The 26,814-nt window shown below is 35.6% G+C and overlaps 1 protein-coding gene across 3 annotated transcripts in view; it reads right to left on the bottom strand.

Moving 5' to 3' along the window:
• Positions 1 to 5,511: 5,511 nt before the first annotated feature.
• TBC1D15 (TBC1 domain family member 15) overlaps positions 5,512 to 26,814 on the bottom strand; it is a 35,871-nt gene continuing 14,568 nt past the window's right edge. Inside the window, exons 6-17 of one of the 3 annotated variants that reach the window (XM_054632445.2) lie at positions 22,966 to 23,065; positions 21,772 to 21,969; positions 20,169 to 20,297; positions 18,580 to 18,683; positions 18,213 to 18,307; positions 16,684 to 16,800; positions 13,791 to 13,891; positions 12,996 to 13,095; positions 12,559 to 12,656; positions 8,274 to 8,390; positions 7,564 to 7,650; positions 5,512 to 6,879 (exon numbers count right to left, since the gene is read on the bottom strand). In XM_054632445.2, the coding sequence (XP_054488420.1) occupies positions 6,673 to 6,879; positions 7,564 to 7,650; positions 8,274 to 8,390; positions 12,559 to 12,656; positions 12,996 to 13,095; positions 13,791 to 13,891; positions 16,684 to 16,800; positions 18,213 to 18,307; positions 18,580 to 18,683; positions 20,169 to 20,297; positions 21,772 to 21,969; positions 22,966 to 23,065 (1,453 nt within the window). In that variant the 3' untranslated portion in view covers positions 5,512 to 6,672. The remainder of the gene's footprint in view (positions 6,880 to 7,563; positions 7,651 to 8,273; positions 8,391 to 12,558; positions 12,657 to 12,995; positions 13,096 to 13,790; positions 13,892 to 16,683; positions 16,801 to 18,212; positions 18,308 to 18,579; positions 18,684 to 20,168; positions 20,298 to 21,771; positions 21,970 to 22,965; positions 23,066 to 26,814) is intronic. The other 2 variants (XM_077178825.1, XM_077178826.1) reach the window with 2 other exon arrangements.

Here is a 26,814-nt window from a genome sequence, read left to right on the forward strand (position 1 = left end):
GAGATAAGGAAAACAGGTGCAGATGAAAGTAACAAATCATACAAAGGGGTGGGTTCAGTTAAATGGAAAGGTGCAGAGAACAGAGAGAGAGCCTCAAGTACCTACCTTCACACCTAAACTATTTAGTAGAAGCTTTACATGAGCACTTAGAGCCCAGCTGTAAATTCCCAGACTGTACCTACCTCAGAAATGCTGTAATGGTTACAAAATTTAAACTGATGCTGGGGCAGAGGGCTGCTTGCAGATAAGCAGCTGCACAATCACCAGGGAAGGCTGACCTCATGTGAGGGAAGTCAGAAGTTACAGAAAGGCTCCAGCTGCATGCAATCACTCTATCTGCACTGGAAATCCACAAACACCTGAAACTTGTTTGCATGATAGAGTGCAGAATCTCCAAAAGTATCCTGCAAATGGATTAGACAGCCATCTAGCACAAGAGATACCTTCCACCAGGAGATACTGTAGCTAGTCAATTATTGACAAGTTTTAAAAAATGCCTTCCAATATGACAAATCTGGAATTTTAATAAACTTGTTGTATGCATATATGCAGGCATTCACCACATGATGAAAAAACATGGTATGATTGATCTGGCTAAGATAATTTCAACCTGAAATTTATCAGCTCCTTTATGTTGTTCACCATATGCTGCACAAGTTAATCACAATGGCATAAAAGGTGCAGCAGCCCAGGGCAGAGCACTAAGAGCTGGGATTGCAAGTTTTGGTCACAATAGTAGTACTGTTTGTTGCTTGAGGAATTATTATGTCTCTGAACCCAATATTTTGAACTTTAAAGACTTCCTTGGTCTCCTGCATCACTTACTGGAGCAGTAAAACCAGAGGAGTGTGTAGAAGTTCTCCAAGACCAATGCCCAAAAGGTAGCATGTACTGTTGGAACCTAAAGGTCATCTGGACCAATTCACACACCGAGAGTGCTTTGGAAAAAATCTAGTGTTGCATCTCACTGAGTTTTGGCAAGCAAAACAGAACATCTCCACACCAGTTGTATGTAACACGACTATTTTTTGCACCAGATCTGGATGGGTGCTTAAAAAGTGTCCTCTTCAATATAGCAAGGAATTTTTCCTAACATGATCTCACTCATCATCAAGAATCATCACACCAAAGGGGTCAGGCCGGGATGGAGTTCACTCTCCTCATGGCAGCCTGTATGGCGATGTGTTTGGTTTGTGCCTGGGTCAGTGTTGGTAACACGGCAGGGTTTCAGCTGCTGCTGAACACTGCACAGTGTTGAGGTTCTCTGGCTGCTTCCCAGGGGTGGGCACGAACCCCAGAGTAGTCACAGCCAGGACAGCTGACCCAAAGGCACATTCCACACCACATGCCATTGTACTCTGTAATAAAAGCTCAGGGAAAGCAGGAGGAAGCAGGTCATGGCAATTTCATTGATGATCATGGCCTTTATCTTTCCAAGGAACCTGTGGTGAGATCTTGCTCTCCAGGAGGTGCACCAACACCTGCCTGCTGATGGCCAGTAGTGCATGAAATCCTCTTTGTGCTTTCCTTGTGGGAGAAGCATTTGCTTTTCCTGTTACACTCTCATTGCCTCAGTCCATGAGCCTTCCTGCCTTCCTTTTCTCTTCTCCCCATCCCATGGAAGAGGGGACAAGGCAAGGGGCTGGGTGAGTGCATGGCTGCTGGCCAGGGTCAGCTGCAACACTCTGAGAGGACACAAGTGACCACCTTCTGCTGAACTGCTCTAGCCTGGGCAGCAGTTTCAGCCCTGCACACTGCGCCCTGCAGGGGTTGGTTAATAACAAGAAACACCTGCAGAAACAGTCTAAGAGCTAATGTTAAGGTAGGGTATGAGGCATGAGCATGTATAATCAAAATATATACTATAATTGAATTCTTTCAAAAAAGAACCCCATCTAGAATAATGGAAGAATGGAATGAATAGAATTCATCTATTTGAATTACACAGAAAGTTTGAAATATATATTTGATTCAACTGTGAAATTGATTTTGGATGAGGTAAAAATTGACATCCTACAATATATCTTTTGTTTTCAATTCATCAGAAAAATTCAATTTGGGCCAAAGATATTGTGATTTAACATGAAAAAATAGCACATTCTCTAAAAATGTTTAAGAATAAAATCCTCAGTTGAATGAAAATTTAAATTCAAGCTTAGTTTATACAAGGCCTGCATTGCAATAATATCACTTAATTGAATAGCACATTTTGAAGTCCCACTAAACATGAAGCACAACTTATCTTTTAACACCATAAAAAAACCCCAAAACCATTTGAAAGCTTCTTTAAATGAAATATAGTATCACACATATATGAAATCTGTCTGTTAAGTGCTCAGTCATGTATCTGTGTCTCATCACTTATCAGTGCTCACATACAAAGCTCATGGTCACGCCAACTACCAAGCTAGACAGAACCAAGGGTTAGGATTTCCAGCTTTAAACTCAGCCACCATAGAGCAGCTCATGGAATTTTTCTTGTAAGAACAAGCACTGACCTCTGTCACCATGCTTCTTTCACACAGAGATGGCACCGGCCACTGAACAAATACTCAGAAAAAAAAAAAAATTTGAAAAATATATTTTAAGATATTTAGCCAGCCACAGGTAAAACTTTTATCAGTCACTCTTCTGCAGCCCAAACTTCAGTTTTAAGTTGCATCAATGCAATTACTAAAATTGAGTCAGAGGAACATTTAACACATAAGCAAATTATTAATCCTTACTCAACTTAATTGCTTTTTCCCAGTTATATTTGTAACATGAATCAATTCACAGATGCACTTTTAAAACATTGCTAACCTCTTCAGCATTGTCATCTCTGCTGTCCAACAGGGAATGTTTTGAGGAAAACATAGCTTCCACCTACAGAAATTCACCTCCATACTTGGTATGGCTTCATTAGCATCACAGTAGTATGCATAAACCATGCTAGCGATACCAAAACTAGTTCATAATCCAAATTCTCAATGCTAAATTATTTAAAATAAAATCCTTTTTTCAAGTTAGGCAACTGTCTTGTAATAAAAAATGATTTAGACAAGTGAGGAACAAGTGCCTCACATATTTTGAACAAAAATATTATCTCAACAAGTTGAAGAACACTTACAGGTTTCCGAAAAGTTTCAACAGTGGAGCTTTAATTTGGCATTCAAGAATGTATTTGAAAGTAATGAGGAAACCAGTTCCTCACTGTTTGGCTGACTGGGGCCAAGGAATTTTGTCAAGTAATGTGTAAGGAAGAACTAAAGAGAATAATTAATGAGGCACCATAAGCATTTTAAAACTGTCCACTAGAAAAATTTAAAGGTTTTAAGAAAAATCTTGTTAGCAACAAAACTAGGCTCTGTTGAACACTACCACCTTAATTTGAATTAAACTACAGATCAAAACAAAACCATTGCTAATACAATGTATTAGCAATGGTTTTGTTTTGATCTGTAGCTAAATTATCACACTATTTCTACATCTGATTCTCAAAGCAATCAGGACCTGTTGTAACATATATATAGCCTTGAATTCCTTATGAAGATTACCTGCAACAACCAAAACAAAACCTCCAAACCCAACACAGGATTGAAGGCCACTGGTTACAACATTCCCTGGGTGCCAACACAGTCACTAGCTGAACAGGACAGGCACTATTCAATGTAACTGAAGCTTTAAGTGATAACTGTGGGTAACTTAGGGTCATCTTTTTATAGTTTTTAATTTCCCAGTATCAAAACCATTTCATAAACATTCACATTAGTCCAAATTTCCAAGAAATTTCCACCTCCATTTTGTAAGCTATTTCCATTTCTCTGTTTTATAAGCTACCATCTTTCCCACAAATAGTAGAAAATAACTTCAAGAATGTAATTTCAAAATGAATAAAATTTCCCAAAAAGGTAAAATGAGAAAAAATGTATTTGAAAGAACTTCTTCAATATAATTTTACCTTGGAACAGATACCACTGGAGAACTGCTGTGACTGAAAAATTTGAAGTTTTAAACCTCATCCACTGAAGATAATTATCTTCAAGTGTCAAGCATTAAAAAACAAAACAGGTTTGCAAGAATTAAACCAGTATTGCCTCTTTTATGGTCTGACAACTGTGACCAAACTGTGTTCTGGTTTAGTTCACATTTATTAATTCTAAGCAATCTAAGTTATTCAAATACAAAATAAATTTAAACATCCTGAACTGTCAACCCAAAGCATTTTAGCCATCATGATCCTGATTAAAGTTTCTCACAGTGTTTTTGAAGTCTCCACTGAGACTAAAACAATCAGGAATAGCTTGGTGGAGGATGAGGTTCCTCCTGCAACTCTTTGCAAGGCTGCCTGTCAGCAGGAAGGAAACTACAGATAATGAATGCTGTAAGGGGCCTTTTATCTTAGTGTTGGGAAGCTGAGCAAGCCTACCTACCCTGAGCCCTCCACAGCAGCTGCTCACTGTTAGCTCACGAGCAACCTTCTCATCTTTGACATCCAAGTGCTGAATACAAAGGGAAAAGATGAACAATTATACCCAAAAAGGAAAGGCAAACTTTACTTTATGGGCTGGTAGATTTTCTTAGCAGCCATAGCTGTAATTCTAAGAAATTACAAAATTCCACTTAAATATGTCTTTCCCAAACATTTGAATATTTGTGTTCAGACAGTTATGGCATTCTTCAAGATCTTAGTATCTTGAAGAGAGTTTTTTTGTGGCTGCACATCCTAAATAACTAATAACCACGCACAGTTAACTGACAGCTTGCCTGCTGCATTCCTGTCTTAGACATTTCTCTCCTCCTACTGTAGCTGCATTGAACATAATTTTTGATGGAAAACATTTTGCAAGTATACTTCAAAGTGAACTAGGTGCTCCAAAAAATACTGAAACTAACTTGCTTAATATCTTTGAACCAAAGTGTTGAATATCTAAGTTCTAATGCCCTTCTGTATTCTATGTCACATTAAATTAACTGCCAAGAAGTACAATGCTCACCAAGGAACAAAGGCATGATGCTTCACAGTAATTTCCTGGGCAGGAAATGAAAGGCTACAGATAACACTGAGCTGTGAATCCTTGACTTTCACGGCATAGGACTCAAGTTCTTATTAACTGATGAGAGATAGCACATTGACAATATTAAAACCAAAATCTGAACTGATTCAGCTGTCCAGTGTTTGCTGACAACTGGTGAGAGAAGTTGAATCAACTTCCAAATTATTTTAACAACTTGATTTATCTATGAAAGCCTATTGTATTACTTGTATTTGCTTAAGATGGCATAAATAACATTTGTAAAAGTAAACTGCTCCACAAGAAAAGAAAGCCTTGCTATACTTCAACTACCTAGAGAGGAAAGACGTGTTCCGCTCTGTACTAACAAGCAGAAACCCCCACAGCCCTCCATTACCAACAAAATATGTCATATCCATGGACTAACCACTGGCTCTCCCCTCTGTCTCATGTTCTTACATTAACAACCAGACAACTAGATTTTTTCTCTAAATATGATTTAATTAAAAACACTAAATCAGCTTTGACTTTTATTTTATATATGTACAATAGTTACCAAATAATGAATACACTTAATCAGTTATGTTAAATTTCACATAACGTCAAAGGACATCAGCATGGGATGGAATAAACTCACTGCCTTTTGCAGATACAAAAAAATGCATTAATGTTAATTGTGATTACTATTTTGGTGTGCAGTTTGTTGGTTGGCTTTTTTATAACCTGCTTATCAATTCTCCAAATAATGTTGCGATAAAAACAGTGTAAGTGGTTAATTGATCAGTTAATATATTAACAAGTATGAACATTAGTAAAGTTTGCAAGGTATCAACTGCAAAATTACATCAAGTGTAGGACAGAATGTATTCACATGAAAGTTAGCTTCAGTTAGAAAAGTTTTGAAAAAGAGCCCAGGTTGGAGCTGTGCATTAATTTGGTCAAACTGATTCATATGAATGAACAGTCAAGTTTATTTAGATATTGAAAATACAACTATCCTTTTTAGTATTCACAAACAATTGTGTATATAGTGTGTGTATGTGTGTAAATATATATATGTATATATAAAGTGAAGATATGTTAATGTAAAAATATACTGTTCATCCACTCCCAATTACACAAAATTCTGTATTTGGACATTAAACTGTGCAAGTATGAATGTCCATTTCAAATCTACATTCAACCAGCAACAAATACTTAGAAGTATTTTGTAAACATTTGAGATAGGGAAAATCCATTTACAAAAGAATCCTCCCTTTAGCACATCAGCATCACTTCAGCTTGAAAATTTTGTACAGCAGCTTCAGCTGGCATTTTGTGAATCTGCTTAAATCAAAGAGCTCACACTGTCTTAAAACAATGTGTGAAAGCTCAGTAAATGCAGAAATTTCTTTCATTCTTAATCACTATCCATTTCCAGTTTACCAGCAAAAAGAAAATGCACTTGGCTACAAAAATATTAAGGAATGTTATTGAAAACAAAAGGCTATTTTGGTAGAAGAAACTACAAAAATAGTTAAGTTGAGTCATGTTGTAAAGCTTTAATGCAAAAGCATTACAGTACAGATTTTCTTTACAACCTTAAAGCTTAATCAACACCAAATTTAAATATCCATCTCTCAAGTGCTTGAACAAAATGTGCTCAGTGAAAGTCTTTCTCCAAGGGAACCAAGGGTAATTAGGCAGGTGTCAGGCTCTGGGTCTCAGCTGCCTGTTGAGCGCCGTCCCTCGTCCCGTTGGCAGCAATCACAGGGGTTGAGATACTCTGATAGAGTGACGTTGGGCAACCCAACTCAGCTCCACTTTCATCCTCTCCAGTATCTGAATCCGGTGTTACCGAACTGTTCTCTATCCCCAGGATCTCACTGACTGTTTGAGGCAATTCCTAGAAAGGAGGCGGCAGGGGAAATATTAAAAATCACTGTAATTAAATGCAAAAAGTTAACAACAAAGTCCCCTCTGTCCATCCTGCATTCCCAGGACTCATTCATGTGAGAAAACATTAATCTGAATTTAGCTGCACTGAAAGCATCTCTCTCAGAAATTCTTCCATTAGAGTTAACATTTTCTGTAGCTGCTTTTCAAGAAGACAGCAAAGGGAACACACTCAGGAATTGATTCCTGATTAATCCTGATTAATATAATCTTCATTACAAAAGTTAAAGTCTAATCAACTATTACAATTACACTTCATGTTATTGAAATTAGTTTTATTGAATGATCCACTAGTTTTTGCCTAATAAGTCTGGCATGCTTTCAATGCAATGCACCTTTCAACTAGTTTTTCTCAAGCACACCAAACATCAAATTTCTTGGAGTGAGGTTACCTAGTGAGAGTTGAGAAATCACAACCAAAAAGCACAATTCAACTTTCCTGCAGTGAACAGTATTACTCTATAAAATCCATTATTCTTGCTTACAGACTTCTCAAACATAGGTACTGCAAAGCTACACAACATGCTTTACTGTACCCAGACATTCAGTTCTTTCACAGGTCATACATGAACACTTACAGCTAACTAAATACTTTCCCTGTCTATAAACATTCACAGTAGATACATATCTTTACCTTGCAATTCATCATCTGCATAGAAATTGCTTCTGCTTTGCAGAGTATATATTCCACATCGATTTTCATAGACAGTTCATTGATATGCTAAAAATAGAATCACAAGTTATAGTGAGATAAATTATAACTTTGTTTCACCCAAAATACATTAATACTGCACTGCACTGCTAGTATCACCTTATTAACCTGCCTCTTAAGTTATGAAATGCTAGACATAGTCTATAAGCTTTGAGAAATGGCTACTCAAAGATACAGTATGGGACGGCTGCTTTTCACCAGCATCCAAGGTCTGCAAGAGGAATCCATAGTGCCTCTAAATGTGACAAACTATCTGGCCCTCCTACATACTTCCCTCTGCAGCTCACATTTTCAGAGATGATAAAGTAGATCATAGAAGATAAAGCAAAGGTTAGTATTAAATATAATAACTCATCTGAGGAGAGAACCATTTTTGATCTATTGATGATCTTATCACTAAACACAGACATCCAATAAACCATTTTGAAAGCCTGCAGGATAGACACCTAACCCTTCAGAAAATAGTACGCACCTTTCCCTCCCCCAATACAAACCACAATCATACTGCACAGTTAACTAAAAAGTTAACTAATATTTTAACTTAGTACCCAAAAGACAGCCCCATACTAGCCACTGGGAAGACAATTCTACTGCAGCCAAAACCAGCACATTAATGCATAAGAATCTGGTACCTTTAATATTTCATTAAAGCCATAGTGCTTGTCCATTATTTGCTGTTTTTCAGATTCTAGGATAGCACAACAAAGGAGAAGATGAAAATTCTGACAAGGCAATTCCGTCCACATGACCTGTTAAAATATAAAAACCCCACATTTGAAATGCTCATACTTTTCTGCTGAAAAGAAAAGTAGTTCTTAGAATATAAGTCCTCCAGCCAAATCATTTAGCTAACAATAAGCTGTTTTTGAAAGCAACTAAGTATTTGTAAAATTATTTGGAATTTTACTTTTAGCCCTTTAGAGATAATTGCAAGTCTGAGTCACCAAATGCTTATCTGCTTCTTAAGCCATTGTCCACTATATCCTACTAAACTGCTTGAGCTTGTGGTCTTGTGAATGTGGGCTCTGCCTCCACTCATGTGAAACAGAAGAAAGTGAAGCTAACAAATTATTTGCTAAAAAAGTATCTGCAATAATTTGTTTTTTTAATGCAGAGTATCTAAATTAAATTATGCAGTAATTTAAATAAAAAAATAAAAAAAAAGTAATGCAGATACTCTAAATTAAATTATTGGTTTAAAGTATCTGCATTAAGTGTGAATTGGCAGAAGAGTGTCATGCCCAGCAACAGCTAAAAAGGCTCTAATGTTTATAAATAAGGTACTAAAGTTGTTCCCAATCCTGAAGACATTTACATACAGGTACGGGGGGGGGGGGGGGCATTCCCTTCCAACTGAAGCTTTTGGTCCCATGAAGGACACAATCATTCTTGAGTTCACTGGGACTGAAATGTGTAACCTCAGTACTATTTTAGTACATTCACAAAAACCTTTAAAATATGTATTTGAAAAGAACATGTATGGTGGGCAGAAAGCTGGAGGACAATTTTGTCAACAAAACCAGAAAGAAGCAAAAGTCTGCTTGCACAAATGCCCTGACAGATAAATGGATTTAAAACAATGGATTTACTCTCAAAAAGGCAGATAAGAAATCAGACTGCTGAATATTTTTTACTTCATTAGCAAAAAAATTTTTTCAGCATTATTGATCTAATAAAGCCTTATAGCTGAGCAAGAGCTTATACTTGAACTTTCATTACTAGTACATGTAACCTGTAAACAGAGTTGCATAAATCCCAAAGATACCCAAAGAAAGTTCACCCAAAATAGAATGCAATTAAACTTGAATCTTTAAACTAAGGTCCAGTTTAGAAATTAAATTTCGCCTCTTTATCAGACAACCAATATTCTGTTAAAGCATTCTCTCACTCCAGTAGAAAGACTGGAATGCAAGTAAGCTGATAAAAAATAACAATTGAATGAAAATGCCTGTAATCTACCAAACACAGTCTGCCTACACAGTTGTGCATTGATTTGTTTTAACATCAAGTTGCTGCCAAAAAAAATCCATACAGTTTGCTACCATTTCTGATAAACCTTTCGAAGTCTGGAGCAGAGCACGCACTTGAGGTTATGTATGTAAATGCGTAACAGCAGCATCACAACATGCTGGAAGGATGGAAGAAAAAGCGGCATTTAAACTATAAGTATGAAACTAAAAATATAAAAATAAGAAGGAGTAACTTTTTTTCCTTTTTCTTTCTGATACAGCTACACAAGTAAAGACTTAGTTACTTATCTAATTTACTCTTAAGTAAATTTCTTATCTTTTTAGCCTAAAGAACAACTTGCGAAATTCATGAAAAAATACTTATTAGAGCTGGTTTGGATAAATTGGCTGTCCAAAATTATTAGGACAGGAGCCTTCAACTGATACTCTTAAGTGAAAGTACTAAGTGGAGAGTAGCAGTTAACTGTTAATGGAAAACAACTCATGATAAAAGAAAGCATTTGTTTGATTAATTTGTGGTATTGGTGATTCTTTATAGATTAGGTTGAATGAAGCACTGTCAGCGTAGTTTGTGTTAGCCAAAGCCATGAAGAGGATGATGCCAGAAGATTGTTAATCTTGATGATAAGGCCTTGTGATGCCACATAACATTATGTAAAACATCAAAATGTTGAAGTTTTGATCATTCTGGGTTAATGAGATCTTTTTTTGATTTAGGTGATCTTGGGATCAGATGAAATAATTAAGATTAACCAATATTTTGTCTTTAATTTTTCGTTCTGGAAAAATTGAGAAGTGTGTCAACAGTTCAGGTTTATTGTTGAAAATGTGGGCACAATATTCACTGAGAACTCAGAAGAACAGAATAAATGTTCAGATGAATGGAGGGAGTATTTTATAGGACATAACAGCATATGTACTGAGGAACAGAGGGGTAATGAAAAGAACAGGGCTGAGATGCATAAAGTTTGTACTATAATGAAAAATAATGTTGTTTCTGGTGTGATGAAAAATAATGTTGATACTTTTATTCACTTTTTCCACTAATGAAAAAGGAGTCACATAAAGAGGAGGACCAGTATTTAAGCTGTCTAAAGTAAATCTTTTTAGCTTTTTTATCATCAGTTGGTGGAATTTACTAGCATAGAGTATTGAGGTGGTATTTCAACCAGAGGACAAAAAAGTTTATGGATAACATTCATAAATAAGGAAACCAATATGTAAAAAACTAGAAGAATTCTCTTCTTCAAAGGTATAAATGATAATGATTTGGGAGGGGAGATGCACTCATCTCTTCCCCCCAGTATTATGTTGTTTTCTCAGTATTTTTAAAAGACTAATTTTTCTTTTTAAGTAGATGACAACAGTATTTTTATTTATAGTTTATAGTCCCAGGCTAGCATGTTTTTATCACCTCTGCTTTAAGGCGTATATATGTGTACATACAGGAAAGAAACACACTATATTTCTCTCTCAAGTATCTTTTTTCTTCTCTTAGGAAGACGATGGAAACCTTTTGATATATGATAGTCTTGTAGGTTTCTTATAGCACATCATAATGTACGTTTACTACATGTATTCAATTTCCTTGCTAGGAGATATGGAATGGGAAAGGGAATATCTTGTTTTTCTTTTTAAAACAAAGTAATTAAGGCATTATGTTAATGTTTTTATATGAAGGCTAGAGTCACCTTTGATCAGTCCATCTTACAGTGTGTTGTTTTCTCTCCAGTGCATAGCCATCCAGCTCCACTGGTATCAGTGAAGTATGTGGGATTTACAAAGGCAAGCTATAGGCACAGGAGGCCTTTTCCCTTTACAGAGAAATTAACTACTTTTTCAGGTATTTGGCTGAGCAAACCTCATGTCCAGTTTTGTAATAGCACATGAATTGAGGGACTCCATCTGAAGGCATTATTACCCTATGACATACTCTTGCAGAGCATAGGATGGGATGAAGGAGAGGTACCATCTGAGATTCCAGTCCAAGGTTCCAGGACTTCTGGGGCTTTTTCTGTCTAATCTGCTAATTTCAGGATTCTTCTGAATCTCTGTTTCTGTCCTCTGACTCGTATGAACCACTTAGTAAGCATCAGACACTTTTTCCCTGTTCCCACTGGCTTCATGACTTATAGTGTTTTATCACAAAAAAAAGGAATCAAAAGATTCTTCACTTGTCTGGTTTCTCCCATCTCCATTCACATTGGAAATGAGAGATATTGGTTTCTTATAATTTGGAGTAGAGGCTAACTCCCAACCTTTGCACTTCCTGAGCAAGAGCCATAACCATTGTGATAGAAAACGTAAGTGATTCTTTCATTGCTGTGTGACAGAGTTGCACGTGATAGAGAGGTGACATTCCACCATGTGTGGATAAGCTGAGACATGTTATGTGAGTGCAGTTATTTCCTATGTTACATGCAATGTCTTTTGTGTATGGGTTAAACTGCTATGGGTTAATTTATAGCACACTTTAGTAGAGCCTCTCAAACACAGCCCAGATAGCCTACTGAGTCACTTCCTAGCTGCCCCAAAATTGAAAGTAGTTCAGTCCCTCCTTGACACTGGAGAGACAGGCAACATCACCTGGTAATTCCAGCCAGTTCTTAATCTTTTGTTTGCGCAGTGGGTGGTTTAGAAGAAACCCAGAAGAAAGATTTTGTAACAAATTACAACTAATTCATATCTAGCTTCAGTGTTATTCTAGTATCAGTCGGTAACATAAAGCCAGAATGAGTTGGTAATAAATTACTTTACATACGTTGGTTACAAATATTCATGGCTGCTGAGGTAGTACTGGGACAAACATGTCCTCAGGTCATTGTACTAAATCCTTTTTTTTTTTTTTCAAATTTATCAGAGTATTAAACATTTTTCAAAATGATCCATGCTTTTTGTTCTAAAGTCCAAAAACTGCCGGAGTTTGTATGATGAAATATTTCCTTACCTCCCAGAGTCGAAGAATATCTTGAAAACTAAATTCCCTTTTAAATCTGATAAGAAGCCACCGGAAGCAAAAATAAAGGTAGCCTGAGTCTTGAGATTCTAGGAATAAGAGTGTGACATTTCAGAAGCATCAAATTTGGTTCAGACAACAGGTGAAAAAAAAAAAACCTACACTTCACAGGTACATGCTCACACTACTAATTTTTAAGATGGTGGGACCTTTTTAGAATCAAGATATTTGCAAGAGTACAGCATATTTTTAAAATTGGTAACAGGATGACCTTGTATTTTCCATAAGCATGGAGCAATTATTTAAACATTTTAGGCATTATAAAGTTACAAGTCCTATACTCATATAGTATTGGAATTATATTTACACTTGTGAGGAATAGAATGCAGGAAGCTGTTTCAGTTACTGTGCAAAAATAATACACCTACCTAAATAACTGCAAAATCCACTGTCTAGTAAACGAAGCAAATGACTCAGCTGAATAAGTTGTGTCTTCATACCCTGCATCTGTTCTTCAAAATTCTGATGCTGTATGGAATAAAACATTAGCACTGTCACTTTTATTAACTCAATTTTGAGATTTGCAGCTATTTTAAAAGAAGTTTTGTTATTGCAACAGTGGTTCTTCCCCTTTAGGTACTTAATATATAGATATTTAACTGTACTTCTATCTAATGAAATGTCTGCCTTTTACTGAGAAGTTTAACTAAAGCACTGAACTGTATTTCTTTGCTAACATTTTTGTATGTAGTAAATGATAGTTTAAATCTGATTAAGCTCTGTACTTCCCAGCAGCATGACTGCACTCAAACAAAAAAAATTCTCTTTTACTTTCCTATCAGTCACACAGTCTTTTGCCACATGCACAACTCATAAAAGCTTCAGTTTGTGGAAAGTCTGAACTGCATTTAACAAAACCCAAAAGGCAGGTATATAATGAAACCATTATTGTGAACAAAATCGCGCTTGAGGACTCCTGATAAATACAAATTTGTCTGTGATGGTTACTCTGGAATTCTTAAGGAGCCAAATATGCCTGTACTGTACAACAATACTACTGCAAACCCACCACAGCCTCAATCAACAAAAGCATATTGACTCCAAACATAAAATGACTACTTTAAAAGAATTCAAAAAACACAGTGAACTTTATAAAGTAAAATTAACCCCAAATACTATCTGTAGCTTATCTGTTTATGTGAGCTAAAAAAGCCTTATTTTACCATTTGATCCATGTATGATACAAAGCACCAAAAGGCATCTACTTCATTCTCCATAACATACAAGACAGGTGACAGCAAGTCGCTCATCCCCTGCACATAACCTTGATGGAGAAAAAGCAGAGGGGGGAAAAAGCAAAAAGAAATTTCAACTCAGCAGTTAAACAGTAATTTTTCAAGTGTGATGAATGACTGAGTGAAACAAATATTAGCACATGCAGATACTATAATTCTCCAATTCAACCAGCAGTAAAGACAAATTTGTATTAATAGGCACTAACATCCTGTAGATCTGATAAGATTTACAAGCCATTTCTGCCAATCTAAAGAGAACATAAAGCAAACACATTGTTCCAATAGCTGTTAAAAGATGTACAAACTGAGTTTGTACACAACATAGTTTTAGTAAAAATGTTCCTATTTAGAATTCAGAAGCATATATTGATATTTTTAAGTCTCTACTTGCACCATCACAAATACAAACTTGTATATAATTTCCTTTCTATTTCTACTTGATTACTTTCTTCGACACATTTAAAAATTTTGAGTATCTTTGCACTCCCCCACACTCCACCCACACCCTTAATGAAGATTTTCTACTCAAATTCATTTAAAGAGATATTGAGTTGTAATTCTAGAAAAACATAGTGCAACAGTCCTTATGATACAATTTGCATTTTACACTTCTTTTTTTTCTGTCACTGAATATTCTTTAAAGATTCCTTTATTTAAGGAAGTTGGGACTGTTCTGCTTGGACAGTACTTTAAATACACCCAAGCCTAAGACTATCTGTGTAACCAAGCAGACAACAACGAAGAATTTAACCTATCAAAGTGAGAATTAATAGTAATTAATTGGTAAAGTATTGCTTGCAAGAAGCACAAAAGCAACACGTCTCTAGATCTGATTCAAGGACGTGCTTTTATGTTTTGCACCTAGAACTGGTGAATAAAGTTCATACCACCTAAAAAAGTACTCACACAATTTCAAGAAAAGCTTTCATTTAACTGGAGAATGAAATGCCCACTAAAGCATATCATTTTTACAAACAGCTATACAATTTTAGCTGTATAAAAAAGTTTTTCAAATTTTTAGTTTTTAAATGGTTCTTCCAGCTTTCTTGTTTGTAATTGACAGTCCATTTAAGTAGAGCATAATGATTTCTACAGGTAATTTTTTCCCCTTCTTCCCAACTCTTCCAATTACCACTGATGCTAGTGTCAGCTTATCTATTGCCCAATTGTTGCTGACCTCCCTCAATAAGAGAACACAATGTGTGTATCTATCATCAATGATTGGTTCAACATAACATTTCTCAGTTGGCTGACTTTATTTCTTAATGATGTAATTGTAACTCTGTAACTGAAAAGAGGATTAGTCAGTAACTGAAAATATGGAGCAGCTGTGAGAAATAAAATAGAATAATAGCAAACTGGTAAATAATTAAAAGGTCAAAAGAAAAAAGTTTTGTTCCCCACATATTAAATACTACAGCTAACTAAAAATAAATGCTGAGAAAATTCTGTCTAAGACAGTTTAAAAGTCCATTTAATAATAAAGCAAATTTCATTAATGCAGACTTAAGGAATTAATTCAGAAAAATATTCTATTAACAGCTGTTCTGTCCCCTCCCCTTTATGGCAGCTTGTGGCAATATTCAGACCCCTCTAAAGCTGCTGTCAAAAGATTAAGAGCAGCACTGCACCAATGCGTTGAAGCCTTGGACAGTTACTATGTCAAATTTACTGTATTTCCATTATTCCTGCTTGTTTATAAAACAAAGGACTTATGCAGTGTGCACATTTAAGCCATCTCAACCATGTTTTTAACAGAGTGGGTGATGAATCTGGTTTACTTTCACCTATAATGTCACTGTGCATTAATGGCTGTCGAAATGTGGAAAGAGATGAAACAGAGCTACATGTTTAAACCATTAATTTCAGTTTTCTCTTTTTTCAAGCCAAAGATCAAGACTCTCTTTCAGAGAGAATGAAAACCAACAAGAACTACAGCCCTGCAGCATTTTTACTACAGGTTAGAGATTTAATCTTACTTTTTGTTTTCAAAATCTGGCACAAAGTGGGCTTTTAGAATCCCAAAATTCTGATACAGAATACGCAAAAAAACTCCAAAGTATACAACAGCCCAATGTCATGCTAGGGGTGAAGGGGGAACCAACTGCAAGTATCTTTTCCCTCCCTCCCAGGACAATTAACAAGAAACCAAGACTTAGCCATCACATTAACAGTGCAATTAAAGGAAGATGTTATATGCTCTTCTCTCTGCAGCAGATGCATGCACTAAAATGTAATTTTTGACAGACTGCTAAGTGCACTTCTCAAGAACCAGCTTTTAAAATATTCACAAGAACACCATGTTTACAAACAGCTGGTTCAGCATGCTGAGCTTTAATTACAGCAGTGGCAGCTGGCTTATCATTTTTATTGATATTATCAGTCTTAAAAACATATATAACACTCAAGCTCCGAAGACCCAAACCCATTTAAAACTCTGAAAAGCAAGACTGCTTCAATTCTTTTTAAAAAGTTAAGTCAAAAAAAACCTAAACCACAAAAACCACACAAAAACCCCCAAAACAACAAAAGAGCCCCACAATAGTAGGTCTGTGGTGAAGACAAACTACCACTTAATTTCCAATCCCACCACAATTGATGAGTTCAGATGCCTAAGACAGACACCAAATTAAAAAGAGAATGAAAAACTGAACAAAGTTATCTACATTATTGAACACTACAAACTATTAAATCTTTTTTAAAACATTTACAAAAAGCACTGCAATCAATACGAGTTCAATTCTATTAAGAGGACTTTGCATAAGCAAAGCTGCATATCAGAAGCCAGGAAGGCTCTTACATTCAGAGGGACACAACTTACCTAAGTCAAAGTCATACATGCAATAGGTCATCAAAATATCATGAAGTAAAATCAGTCCTGGATTATCTTCGCCTTCATAGAACTTATTTGTTCGATCTGTCCTGTTAACATCTTTTTCTAAGAAAACAGTGTAGATTTAAAAACACTTTCAAAACCAGTTGTGAAAAGCCAGTATCAAATTAATTCAGAATATCTAAGCTGATGATTTCTTCCTCAAACACTGTCACAAAGCTTTGAAGTGTTTCAGACAACTGCATAACTGAATGTCATTTCAAAATAAAGAATGTTTTAAAATAAATAAAATCCTTCCTATCTCCAATGAAAGTATTTGCTTACAAACAAATTTTAAAGCTTTCTGCCTCTTCTTTGATAATACATTTTATGGAAAAATCCTGATTATAATTCAGCAAAAATGTTTTACATTTAAGAGGATTAAAAACAATTTTATGTGAGCTAACTCTACAATGCCATTTATGAATACTGATGCGACACAGCATAATCCATAGCTGGAAAGTTCCCACATGATTATCTCAAAGACACTGTGACAGTTCATAACAGCATTTTATAAATACTGTGGAACAAGCTCTTGTAACTCAGAGCAGATGAAACTGCCTCTTTCATCAGGTAGTTTTGATGTCTGAAACACACCAAGCACACAGCATACTCCTTAATAAGGTGAAATTCAAGACCAATATATTTCAAAATTTTACAAAATTTTTGAATGCAATTTGATAAAAGGAGTATTTTGTAGATTTGAATCTCTTTTACTACATAACTCTAATACTGCCACATACATTTCAAATGCTTAAAAATTAAAATAATTGTCTCAACAGAACAAACATCTGGCCTTTTTTAAACTCAGAATATATTGTTTTCTGTTATCATTCTCTAAAAATATAGTTTATTAGTCTACCAAGAAAAAGACTACTTTGACCCTTTCAGCTTGCCTGTTGAATAACTGCCTGAAATAAGTTTAGCCTTTCTCTCAGAATAACAAAGAAATCTTGGCCTGACTCCTGAAAAAATATTTAGTAATCCACAACACTGGTGCCCAAATCTCACCTCCAAAGAGAAATGAGAATACAAACTGCTAATACTCAGCATAATTTTATGAAATTTTTAGAAGTAGGTGTAAAACCTCAGAAGTCAGAATGCACATACACAAATCCCAATAAGAAATTATAAAATATGAACAGACACATTTTCACATTCTTATTGTACATCATTATTTTAACAACATTTCCAGCAGAAACACATTATGACATCACACAAATGAAGAGTCTTTTGTTGTTGAATAAAGGAAGTTTAAAAATCCAGCCAAAAATCAGTTTGTAACACTAATACGTAAAGCTCTGAGTCACTCTGCTTGAGAAAGTTTTAATATTAAGTATATAACCAAGTTTAGACACCTCTGAAAAGAGTAACATTTCATTTTTAGTGCCTCTTCATGCAGGCTCTTCAATTTCACTTCTTCAATAAGCTTTTAAAAGTGTGTGTGCATTTAGGTATGTGTCTAAACATGAATTTACCTATAAGACTCCGGTAATCTCTTAATCTTGAGTTTCGCTTTTCCTGTTCCTCACTGACAGATTTCCACTGCAGTTTCATCCTGAAATATTCATCCCTGAAGAAGAACGACAATTTTGAAACCAAAAATCCACATTTCCTTTTTTTTACTTCAAGCATTCATTCATTCCATGTATTCTTTGAGATAAATGGAATAACAACACCCTGTTTATGTAATGTTTTTAGTAAAACAATTTTTAAGAAAATGTCACAAGTTCTTGCATTCAACAGTTTTAGCAGCTGTCTTTCAAACAGCTTTCTACATCACTTTGTCTTAAAAAAGATGCACCTTTAAAATTTTTTTTGTAAGAAAAAAGTCACTGTACTCACGTTTTCCTTTTTTGCAGATTTGCTCTCTCTTCTTTAGTGCTGTTCCAAGGAAAATATCCCAAAAGAAATTTCCATGCCTCTTTTCTTAAAGTATGGCAGAGACCCTGGGGAAAAATGGGCCAGATGTATCAACAAAACTATTACCACACTGTGAGGAAACACTCCTAGATTGATACAACACTTCCCAAAGTAGCAACTTCAAGTTGGTTTCTTTTTACATTGTAGCCAAATCTCATGTGCTAACTAGGTCTCACACTGGGAGGAAACAGGAGGAAAAGAGAATTACCAAACAGAATACTGTGGAGGCACTGGATCCACACTTAGATAAGAAAAGAAACTTTAGAAAATAATTTTCTTCCTATATTTTTACTTCACTGCTAAAAATAAAGAACTTACAAGGCATCACAAACTTTAAGAAGTAAAAAAAAGTACCTTTAAAAGTGTATAAAAATATAATGCTGGTTCTGGTTACAGTTGCCAAATTTCTGGTCTTACCATAAAGTGACTTTGAGGACTAGTCTTCCATTTATTTCTTTTTTTAAACAAATATTTTTATCTCACAAGACATAGCCAACCTTCAATGAATCTTTCAGTCAAAAATACTAGTATCCATTCAAGAAGCCTGCTTGTCAGAAATCTTCCCAAGTAATTCTCAACATTTTTAGATGACAAAAATATATGGAGCTGAATCATATCCTGCTCTCATCAAGAGTTTCTTGTAACTCCTGTAGTACAGTCAAAAGAATAAGGAACTTTTGCTGTGAGAGTCCCCACTTTGGGGATCTTGAGTCATAAATAAAATAGAGCACTCAGTCCCCTGGTAATGGGGAGAGATTGACAGGAAAGTGGGCTACAGAAGAAAAGGTTTGTAGTAATTTTCATGCTTGTGGAAGGGTCCTTAATTGAGCACATCAGGCACAAAAACAGGACAGTGCTATCATTCTCTACTTCTGCTTGCATCAAGAAACATACATCAGCAGGCACAAAATGAATGCATTAAGGCAGCTGCATTCCCAGCAAAATATAGAAATACTGAAGTAACATTAGGTAGAAAAGCAACAGGACACAATTAGTTTTTAAAATTTCCATCACTGAGACTAAATTCACATTCATATTACAAAACCCCTCAGTTAAAAATACCAACAAAAGTGTTTAGCACTGCTCTGCTAAACAGGGTCAAATCCCAGCAAACAGCTGGGCAAAACCAGAAGCTTCAGCTAGAGAAGGATAGGAAAAAACATTGTAAGAGAAAAGAATAAACCAAATATCCTAAAATTGAAGTATTTTTTCCTGAAAGTCACTTTCATTTGTTTTATCACTTAAGCTTCTGTATTTCCAACTCATTTCCCTCAGTCAGCCACAAGAAGATCTCTCTCCTTGCAGAGCACTTCATATAGCTGCAAGACTGCTGAGGTATTTTACTGGCATCAAACCAGTATGAAGTCTCCCACTAATGACAGTCTGGGTCATGCTCAAAGTTCCGCATGAAACATTACAAGTTAATGAAAACAGTATATCCATAGTTTAGGAAGCAAAGTAAAAGCCAGAATCAAGCCATAAGTCTTGCTGAATTTAGAAAAACTAGTTACCCCTTTGAATATCAATCGTTTTATGTAGTCAACATCTAAAATTCTTCCTTCAGAGTCCAAATTCTTAGCCCATTCTTCAGCTGACACAGGCTCTCTTCTACTAACTTCAGGCTGTTTCCCTAGGTCGATCTGAAACACACACAAAGGCCTTATATGAATCCCAATGAAGTGCTTCAGTAGTTGCAAACAACTGCACAAATGGTACTAAGCCTGCCAGTTTCTAATAGTCAGTGCAATTACATTTCCACATGCACATACCTCAGCAACTCTAAGGATCTAAGGTTGCACCCACGTGAGCAAGTAGAGTGGGCCAACACAAGCAGATCTTTAGAGTAAGACACTCAGTGCTGAGGACCTGACTATACATGTTAATATTTCAGATTTTGGAGGATGTACGTGTGTTTTAAACAACCTTCTAATTCCACAAACACCTCTGAGCTAGCATCCCATGAACTAATGCAACACAGTAAACAAGGACAATTGGGAGCTTCACTTTGAAAACACATTCCTGATACACATGAGTGCATCTTACAAGAGAACTGACAACCAGCTTGGGTTTAGAGATGCTATCCTTACATAGACTGCACAATGTGACTGGAAAGATCAGTTTTGGTACACAGCCTCTTAAAAAAACCAAGGATGTATGAACTTTCAGAATTTTTAACACCCCTGAAAAGTTTCAGTTTGTGCTTAGTCTCTCAGTTCCGAAATTCCATGTACAGGAGAACTCAGCAGAAAGTAAATTGTTACTTTCTAAAAACATTTTTATGATAGCAACCCCCAAATCAATTTGTATTTCAACTCTTTATAAGTCCAAGGCATTTGTCAGATTAAGACATATAGGTCAATGTTAATTTCCGTATATAGCATTTGCTACACTTTTTCTCATTGACAAATTAATTAAGTGCTAGGCAGCAACTTCTTAGAATTATATTGTTCATGCAGCATATCTACTGCTGAGATATTAACACTAGCTTGAACTCAAAAAATCCTCCATATAAAACAGTTTAATGTTTTAAAAATATGTAAGCTGCTCAAATAATAATCACAAGCATTTAAAAATAAACCTTTTCCACATATCTGTAAAAGACTCCGACAGGTGCCCACAGTGATTCACGATCCAATTATAAGTTCATTCTAGCTTTCGTTCAAATCATGCATATATCTGTAATTTATACACCCTAGACATTCATCATCCAATTAAATATTTTTTTAAATCTCAAAAGAAATGGAGATGTTAGGAGCGATTAGCCAAGAAAGTTGGTTATTAGCCTGCATGCTCCAATTTTACTTAACGGAGCTCTAATTGAACTCAAAGGAAACACTGAACATAAAATCGGTCACCTTTTCAGGTAGTGCCTCTAACATAAATATAGTCACCATTTCATTAATTACAAACTTCCCTTCAAAGAAAACTCGCATTTGCATGCATAAAAATGAAATATTCAAAAGTAACTGATGATGATCTTAACTCCTGAGAATAAATGGTAATATGCCACCATTGCATAAACAGTATAACTCATCATGCTTCAAGTCCTACCATTCTTTTAAAGGAGTGCATGAAAACAATCAGCGCATCCGTATCATTAATTTATAGACTCACTCGTGTAATGACTTCAAATCCTGGCTCTTCCTGCTGATTTATCTTCAGCCCTGGAATGGTATCATTGAAAAAGTCTGCCATTTCTGATGGTGGTCGCCTCTGATTTGATTGATCGCTTGAACGTAAAGTACCAACAATATAGTTTGTGACTTTGGAAAATTTTCCCATTGTTACTATGTATGGATCTTTCTTCCATTTCTGTTAGAACATGGAAAACAAGAAAAACACAAATATCTGTGTTTATAATATATTTGTTTTATATATATACATATACTTGTAATTCTTATACTCAAAGGAAAACATCAGGAAAGGTACTGTAGATCTCAAAATTATTTAAGTTTCATGTATTGGTAGTAATACAGAACAGTCATCACATGATTAAAAAGCACATCTTAAGTATGAAGATAATACTGCTAATTGATTTGTAAGATTGGATAGCAGTGCTCTCAGTAAGCCTGACCTACACACAGAAGTGGATCAGATCCACTGTTTGCTGTCAGTGATTCATGGCACAAAACAGAAACCTCACACCCAGTTTCCCTACCCTCACAGAAAAAACAGTCTGAACAATCATGTACTCTGCTAGGAATTTCACACAAATTTTTACTTGACAACTAAATCCAGAAACTAATGCAATTAATTAATGAAGAATTTCTTTAATTCAACACAGCAGTGGATCAACCCTCTGGCCTCATTCTAGTCACCCAAGTTTTGCTCCTGACTTTCACAAGTCCATAAGCTCCACCAAATGATAAGCCATAGTAGTATTAAAAACCCCCATATTTTTAGCCAACACTGTCCTCTTTGCTACTGTATTTCCATTATCCCTTCAAAAGCCTCAGAAAATATCAATGAAAAGAATACTTAGTCAAGGAAAACTTAGAAAATTATCATTAATATGTTGTGATAACTTCTAAAGTATTTCCCCACTAATAGTAAGGCAAATGTATGAATCACAGAGAACAAGAAATTGAATAGGTTTAAAATAATACCACAGGAGAGTTAAGAAGTTATTACATCATTGAAAACAACATACAATTAAGTGTACTTTCTACAGTAAGCATTTGGTTTAGGATATAGTTAATGCTTCTACAATGGCACTAAATCATTACTCAGCAAATGTTCCTGTGACATGGAAGGGTGCATTTTTTCAATACATGTCTTCAGAATAAAAAATTTGAAGATAATACATACTTGTAATAAGCCATATGATGGTTCATCAAAGAGATTTTCAAAAGACTGAGACAGTGACTTCTGAGTCTTCACAAGAAGAACCCGCTCATCATGTGGAGATCTGCAATAAAATTTAAAAAGGGTGTCTGGGTGCAAATATTTTTTCTGTTAAGTTCTCACAACATTTACTGGATTTATGAAGTCACATTTCAGGCTTTGTGCAAAAAATAAAAGATTTGATGCAAGATCATTCATATGATGCAAGATCAGTCCTTGGCACAAGGTAGACAACTAACGCTTCATAAAACGGAACCTTCACGTTTCAAAAGATTGTGTTATTATCATATTAATTCTGAATTGTACTATTTCATTCCCTGAAAAACAAAGCTTTAGAAAATTTTTTGAGAAATTACTCTGGAAGATAACTCCATTTACATGTATGTAGGTGACAAAATTTTCTTCAGTACATTTTTCTAGTTTTGACAATGGACAAAAAAATGTGACACAGGAAATGTAGTGAGACACAGTCAGCCTCAATACAATATATGCTCAAACGCCCTTAACATAATAGAGGAAGTGAAAAGAGCCTATGTCACCCATACAGTTAAGGAATTCTTTCTACCAGTTAGTAAATCTTACATTATGGCACCCTGTAAAACATTACATTAAGGAATACAAACTGCTTTTCAATGTATGAAAGCACATCAACAAATTTCTATAGTACTACAACAAGCTCCTATCAGTATGAATCTTGGAATTATTCAGAATAATCTCCTTTATCACAGGAGTTTAAAAGACACCAGAGCCATTGTACTGCAAAACAGAACCATCCCAGTACATCCCTGCAAACATATTCCTGTGTAGACTCCAGAAGCTTAATGAATACAAACCTGACTTGGTCTAACTCACTGTATTTGTACACTCCTGCTCAACACATTTGCTACTCAACAGGGTTCCACAGGCAGATGAAAATAGTGACAACAAAGGCATTGAAACCATGCTGTTCCCAGTAATGAATCTGTTCTTTTGCTCTAACACCTACTCCCCCTGCAACATCCCATTTTGCCCCCTTCTTCAGCACAGGCACCCCATTACTTCCTTAAGCAGCTGCTGAATCACCAATTTACTGCTCAGTAGGTGACAGAAGAGAGAACAGCTCAGAAAGCAGGCTGACATTCAAGCCTCAGAGTTTGTATCCAGGCAGGAGAAAGCCAAGCACTTTGCCATCTGACCCTAATCCATTGCACAGACTTACATTTATAAAATACCTCTCTATTGCTCTCTTACAAAGTTTAAATCCACTATTTCTAGTTTTTGAAAGAAAAATTACTTTTCTTTTTATTAGCACCTGCATCATCTACCATGTTATTAAAGTCAAAGATAAGAACTTTAATAAGGCTTATCTCTTTCCCATTCCAACAGGACAGGACACTGTAAACACTGACGGATATGAAATGCAACAAGAGATCTTCTTTTCAGACAGCCAGACATCACAGTCATAGTTCTGAGGCACCAACAGTTAATGAAGCTCAATTGGCTTTTTCTAAAGAGCAGCACAGGGGCAAAGGCTGAGTCATGTATTATGTTTCTCTTAACTAAAAGAATTAAAACTTTGTACCACACCTCCCTTTTAATTAAACACACTTTCTGGGCAGTCAGGGGAGCATCAACACATTAGGTAATGTTCAAAAATTTGTGAGCTATACATTTTCTGAAACTTCCTCATAGTCCTGTGACTTAGAAAGTGTCATCTGTGCACATGATATTTTCTCAATATTAGACTAGTGCAATTAAACTAGAAGGCACCTAATCCTAAGGACAACAAATTACAACTATTTTGTATAACTTTAGCTGCTTCATGCTGATTTCAGCAATGACGTGGTATTTATAAAGAATGGTGTTAGAGAAGAACAAAATCTTTTGAGGTAATAGGAACATAAAAAAATGCCAATAACATAAAGATAATATATACATAAGCTAAAATGTCTGCCTTAATATCAATATCCCATGTTTATAAAACACAAGTTGTGATAACAAGTAATTACACTGACAAATATTTGCTTGTGGCATCCAGACAGCTGAGTAAACATCTTTTACTAAATGAGGTTGTGAGCTGAGATACATTATGTACTAAAGAATGAATAACCATTAGGAAACAACAGAAACATACAGATTGACTCTGTCATTTCCATAACTTGAATGGCCTATTTGTTCTTTTCTCTTTCCTTAGAAAAAAATAATGGTCATAATTCATGACTAAGCAACAGAACAGAATTTGGTGACAGAAGACACCTTAACTGAGTAAGAAAACTAAAACTTGAAATTCCTGCTCAGGTCAATGCTTAAGACCATCCAAACTGAATTTCTGTAGCTATCCTTGCTTTTTACTTTAAAGTTCCTGAAATATCTGCTCTTGCATTCATTAATGCTTACAACTGTTCAAGATGGCAATACAATACAGCAGTACAGCATGTCCTCCAAGCTTGAACATCACCTGAAGTTTTGCTGTTTTATCCTAGAAATCAGTTAGAAAATTTCAAATATGTTGCTGCAGTCCACAAGTAACAGCTTACACAGATCTGATATAAAGCTTTCTGTAACTCACCATATAACACAGTCTTTTTCCAGAGTTTGCTACATCAGTTGCTCCTAAAACCTGCCCTAGTTTACCAGCAGCTAGTCAAAAGGCATCCACAAATAACTAAACACAGTATGCTCAAAAAGGAACAGTTTCCTTGGGGAAAAAGGAAGAGAGGGGAATGGCAGGACAACAATGTTTCCCTATGCCTGCAGAGGCTGGGAAATTATGAAACTAAATGAGGATGTTTAAGGAAGGGAACCTAGAGAAAAAAAACCCTCAGGATTTAAGATGAAGTTGTGATTCAGGATTTTCTAATCTACAGTTGTACAGAGAATATTCACATTTACAAGTTCATCCTGTCCCCCTACTAGCCCCTCCTTTGCTCTTCCTGACTTTTCCCCTTACAAAGCTCACTTAAAATGCTACAGCCAGTGGCATTCCACCAACTGGACCATGCTACCTTCTCCAAGCAGCTGAAAACTTCTGATTATCACAAACCCCAACACCATGCCTTGAAACTGTCAAAGCCTTTCACAAATCAATTCCATAAATATACAACCACTCACGTCCTACTGACTTGCTCTCCAGCAAAATTTTCCTTAGCATTACTCAGCATCCGCCTGCTCTAGTTGTTGAAGGCATCTCTGGCCCCAGTGATGCTACTAATGTAAGAAGAGCCCTCTGTAAGAATTCCTACAGCCCTTTCACTATCCACCTTCAAATCTGTCATCACACTATTATGCTGCAAGTGACAACAGCAAAACACTTTTGAAAACAGATTACATGCTACACTAACATTACAGCTATTAAAGGTATACATGTTATATCACATTTATTTCTTCATATTCTATCTAGCCTTATTTACCTGTTGGCTTCTTCAATTATGTTTATGCTGACATGGTGAGTGCAGAAAATTTTATTTTATTCTACACTTATGCATGCTGATCAAAAAGGCTATCCTAGTAAAAAACTTGGAGGTAGCACAATATAACTACAAAACAACACCAAATTATTTAACAGAATGATAGGGTCTTAACTATATTTACACTCAGATAGTGGATTTGTGTGGTAAAGATCAAGAGTGAAAAGTGAAACACTGACCAGGCAAGAAATTACAAGGGAACAGAACTGTGGGGGAAAACATTTATATACTAATTGATTTAGCTGACAGTACTGTAAGTTACCTTGCACACTCACATAAATATTCATGCATATTTTGCACAAAGGAGAGCATCTCAAATTGTAACACAAATTATCCCATTTTATAGGAGTAGCTCATGAAGGATTTT

This window comes from Agelaius phoeniceus, chromosome 5, assembly GCF_051311805.1.
Source record: "Agelaius phoeniceus isolate bAgePho1 chromosome 5, bAgePho1.hap1, whole genome shotgun sequence".
Classification (NCBI taxonomy): domain Eukaryota; kingdom Metazoa; phylum Chordata; class Aves; order Passeriformes; family Icteridae; genus Agelaius; species Agelaius phoeniceus.